At 33.8% G+C, this 4669-nt stretch overlaps 1 protein-coding gene across 1 annotated transcript; it reads left to right on the forward strand.

Annotated features, from left to right (window-relative positions):
- Positions 1 to 231: 231 nt before the first annotated feature.
- On the forward strand, positions 232 to 3402 carry LOC132614927 (probable aquaporin PIP2-1). Its single transcript, XM_060329477.1, has 4 exons — positions 232 to 602; positions 1570 to 1865; positions 2576 to 2716; positions 3007 to 3402. The coding sequence occupies exons 1-4, from the start codon at positions 308 to 310 to the stop codon at positions 3127 to 3129; spliced, it is 855 nt and encodes a 284-aa protein (XP_060185460.1). The 5' UTR covers positions 232 to 307; the 3' UTR covers positions 3130 to 3402.
- Positions 3403 to 4669: the final 1267 nt, after the last annotated feature.

The raw sequence follows: 4669 nt of genomic DNA on the forward strand, positions 1-4669 counted from the left end.
CTAAAAAAAAATCGAATTAGAAAAACCGAAACCGAACTGAACTTCAAAAAATCGAACCGAACCGAACTAATTCGGTGCGGTATTCGGTGTCCACTTTCAAAAAACCGAAACCGAAAAACCGAACCAAACTTTAAAAAAACCGAACCGAAAAACCGAACGCGCACCCCTAGTTAATTCACCACCAAATTGGAGTATTATATAAACCTCTCATCCCTCGCTCTTTTCACCCCACATCTTATCTCCCTTCTCTCTCCCTGACAAAAGAAAACCACTACTAACATTTGCCATTGCCAAAAACACTCTCAAAATGGCAAAGAACGTTGCTAGTGAAGGATCATTTACGGTTAAGGACTACCAAGATCCTCCACCAGAACCACTAATAGACCCAGTGGAGTTAACACAATGGTCCTTCTATAGAGCAGTTATTGCTGAATTCATAGCCACGCTTCTCTTCCTTTACATTACTGTGCTGACTGTGATTGGTTACAAAAGCCAAAGTGACATGTCTAGTGATCCTTGTAGTGGAGTTGGGATTCTTGGTATTGCTTGGGCCTTTGGTGGCATGATCTTTATTCTTGTTTACTGCACTGCTGGTATTTCTGGTCAGTGAAGAATTTTTCTTCTTTCAGTGTAATGTTTACCTTTTAATGAACTACTCCTAATTAACATGACATCTTTAGATCTAATTAATTAGTGTTCCGCATTATGCTGAATTTTAATATGTACTTTCCTCCGTTCCAATTCATGTTTCACCGTTTGAATAGATACAAAATAAAAAAAAAAAAAACAAAAGTCTTTTGAAATTTGTGAAACAAATCTTAGGCATTTATGTGCCTATAAATTACCCCCTCCTTCCCGTATTAATTAGTTGTGACATCTTTCTTTTGCACGTCTCTTAAAAAATCATAAATAAAAGATGTATTTTACTATCTTATTCTTATTTGACTCCAATAAATTGTACTCTAATCAATATTTAGTATTTTCAAAAACATATGATATTAAAGTTAAAATGAGATAAAAATAATTAGTTTCTTCTTAATTTTGTAAAATGACATGTATTTTTAGTCACCTTGACAACTACGCCCTCCGCCTCAAATTATCTGTTGTGGTTACTTAAAATAGTTATCTCAAATTATTTTTAGCAACTTGACAACTACCCTTGATAGAATTTTGTTATTAATACATATGACACATAAATAGAGTAAATATTTAATGGAGAGAGATTATAACTTACACATAAATAAGACTAAAGTTAGTCAAGTACCCCTCCTAATTAATATTTCTAAAGAAGCGTGCAATACAAAAAAACAATTAATAATTTGAGACGGAGGGAAGTATTTCATAAAGGGTCAAAGGGGAATCTTAAAGTTACTCTGTTTCTAATTATAGAATAAAGTAATTTTATTTTTTGAACAGATTAAAAAGAAAAATGTGCCCCAGAAATTGACACGGGAATCCCCTAAAATTGTTAACGAAATTCAAAATTGGAACTGATATCTCTAAGCTAACCACATTGGAATTGGTAAGTAAATGAAATTTCAAACTAGCAATAATTCCATTGCATTGCAGGTGGTCATATAAATCCAGCAGTAACATTTGGACTATTCTTGGCAAGGAAAGTATCACTAATAAGGGCAGTGATGTACATGGTGGCTCAGTGTTTAGGAGCGATTTGTGGTGTTGGTTTAGTTAAGGCTTTCCAATCAGGTTACTACCATCGATATGACGGAGGAGCCAATATGCTCTCTGCCGATTACAGTAAAAGCGTTGGATTGTCCGCGGAGATCATCGGAACTTTTGTTCTTGTTTACACTGTTTTCTCTGCTACTGATCCCAAGAGGAATGCTAGAGATTCTCATGTCCCTGTGAGTATTTACATATTTTTTTGTCATCCAAGCATGTTTTAATGTGTAGTTGTTTTAACCATCAGCTAAACATGTGTCTTTACTTGTCAAGTTGATAGTCAAGGAGAAATGGAAATAGGTACTCCCTCTTGCCCAAAAAGTTTTTTTTAAAATAATTACATATTTAGAAATTACGTAAAATATACTATAATTTAAATATTTAAAGGACACAGTAATAAATTGCGGTCGGGGAGATTCTCATGTCCTTTTGAGTATATTATTTTTTGTCATGGAAGCATGTTTTAATTAGTTTTTTAAGTATATAACCTTCAGGCTCAGCTAAACATGTGTATTTTATTACTCCTACTAGTCAAGTTGATAGTCAAGGAGAAATGGACATAAGAGTAATTGATTAGAAAAGAAAAAGGTCTATATATGTGGGCCAAGTAGATATGTAGAAATAAATAAGTAAACTGTATATATTGCCATATTGGCACGGCAAATGCATCTCCATAAAGTTCGATTACTTTATTTGTATGCCCATGGTTGTCCTTATTAATATGATATGACGCAACTTCAAAAGTAGAGAGAGAGTGTTTAATAATTATTAAATTCTAGATCAAGTCATTTAATATAATATACTCTACATGCGAGATCCTAACACGGGATATGTTGTTGTTGCTGCTCATGAGTAATGTTCGGGTGCTTAAGGTGATTTTGTTGATTTGTAGGTGTTGGCACCACTGCCAATTGGATTTGCAGTGTTCATGGTTCACTTAGCCACCATTCCCATCACCGGCACCGGAATCAACCCGGCTAGGAGTCTTGGAGCTGCCGTTATCCTCAACCAACACAAAGCTTGGAAAGACCATGTTAGCCTTTCCTCCTCTTGCATTTATGTTATAAAATTTAACATTTCCAGTGCAATTTGACATGATATAGAAGGCTCGGTACTTTATTTCTAATTTAACTTCACTTCTTATGGGCAATGATCTTCAACGACCTTTCAAGTAATCTAAGAGTGTGAACTCTTTCAAGATTCATGATTTAACAGAAAATAGTTGAACCTTTAAAGAACAAATATCCGTGGTATATCTCACTATTTAATAGTACTATAACCTTGACATTTTATGCTGAGTAATTTATTTCTATGTTTTTGCAGTGGATATTTTGGGTAGGACCTTTAATTGGAGCAGCCATTGCAGCATTCTACCATCAATTCATATTGAGAGCAGGTGCAGCTAAAGCCCTTGGTTCATTCAGGAGCAGTGCTTCTCAAGTTTGATGATTATGATTTAATATATTTAAGAAAGGAAGGCTATTAGGGCTGGGGTTTCCAGTAATTGTTATTGTACTCTATTTATGTCAGCGTTAATGTTATTAGTAGTGGTCTTTTTTTCTAGCTCTCCTTGATACAAAAGTGATTGCCTTGGAAAGGGATCTTTTTTTTTTTTTTTTTGGTATTCCCTTTGTTGTTGGCAATTGACTTTTGGATCTACATTTTGTGCTTATGATCAATCTTTCTTTGTATACTTCTATCTCGAGTCTTTTCACTTTATGCTTCAGTCCACTTTTCATCTATGTTCTTTGGGTAATTATTTTCCTTTCAATGATGGGGTGATGTAATTCTTACAGATTCAAGTTTTGCACATTTATTCCTGTGGTCATCTATTTACAAGATAGAAATAGATTAAACAAAAACGAATCGTATCTCTCGTCATATCCCAAGGATTACATTTCCAAAATGTCTATCTACAAAATTGTGTGGGGGTGGGAGGGTGAGTATTGGCACTGTTGGGTTGTAGGAAGTTCATTTCTATAGTGAATGGGTAGTGGGAAATAATATTCCATGTATTATATTTAATGAAACTGCCCCAAAGTGCATGATTAGGTCTTGTCTGAAGTTGCTAAAAAGGGGAGGAGCAATTCGAAGTTCCATCAGCCAACAAGGATATATGGTGTTATCAACTGCTCTCTCGGCTCAAAATAAGTGTCATCTTAGCAAAAAAAAAAAAAAAAATTATTCCAAAATAAGTTACCACTTTAGGAATTCAAGACAAAAAATAATTTCAACTATGCTGTTAGCATTAAAGTAGTCCTCTTTAATATTGCTCAATTCAAAAAAACATTTAATAAATGGAGGTAATTTAATAAACTCCATATTGTATTTATTAATTTTTTAATGGGTGTAATTTTTGCTTCAACTTATTTTCCAACAGAGGGAGTAGTATGAAAGTAGCATGTCAAGTTTTTGGATCTCACCCTCACTTTCCTTGAGTTCAGAGTTCAACTCATATACAAACTCCAATGATGTTGTGTAGCAGTAACTTTTTCACTTTATGGTGTTGGGCCATAAAAATTCTAAATTTGAAAAATAATCAAAACTTATTTTTCACTTTTTTTTTTTTTTTTCTGCTTTTTCACTTTCAATACATTCAAACAGCCAAATATTTTTTGTAAAAACTATAATCAAACACAACTCCAACTCCAAAATACCAAATAAAGTGAAAAATATTTGATTTTCATGGCCAAACGCCTACTAAGTGCTTTCATACTATAATCAGAAACTCAAGTATAACGCTTAAAAACGAAAAATAAGAAAACGAAAGGCTTAAAAATTAAGATATGATATTGTGCATAAAACTTTTTCTTCCTAGTATATTGGGATTACGGTTGACAGTCGGAGCTTAGCGGTAGCATCCGATTTTACCGGTGATATTCCTTGAGTGTCAATTTTTCTTTAGCATTTCTCTGATTGAGAAAAGAAAGAATTTTGTAGGAGCATCTTTAATTTGCTATCTTCCCAACTGCGCATGCTCAAGCAC

Source organism: Lycium barbarum, chromosome 10 (genome assembly GCF_019175385.1).
Source record: "Lycium barbarum isolate Lr01 chromosome 10, ASM1917538v2, whole genome shotgun sequence".
NCBI lineage: Eukaryota > Viridiplantae > Streptophyta > Magnoliopsida > Solanales > Solanaceae > Lycium > Lycium barbarum.

What these genes read in the sequence shown, in the direction of transcription:
- LOC132614927 (XM_060329477.1), top strand. Translation starts at nt 308, where the DNA reads ATGGCAAAGAACGTTGCTAGTGAAGGATCATTTACGGTTAAGGACTAC. An exon ending in CTGCACTGCTGGTATTTCTG is followed by an intron (nt 603 to 1,569) that starts GTCAGTGAAGAA and finishes ATTGCATTGCAG; the next exon opens with GTGGTCATATAAATCCAGCA. An exon ending in ACAAAGCTTGGAAAGACCAT is followed by an intron (nt 2,717 to 3,006) that starts GTTAGCCTTTCC and finishes ATGTTTTTGCAG; the next exon opens with TGGATATTTTGGGTAGGACC.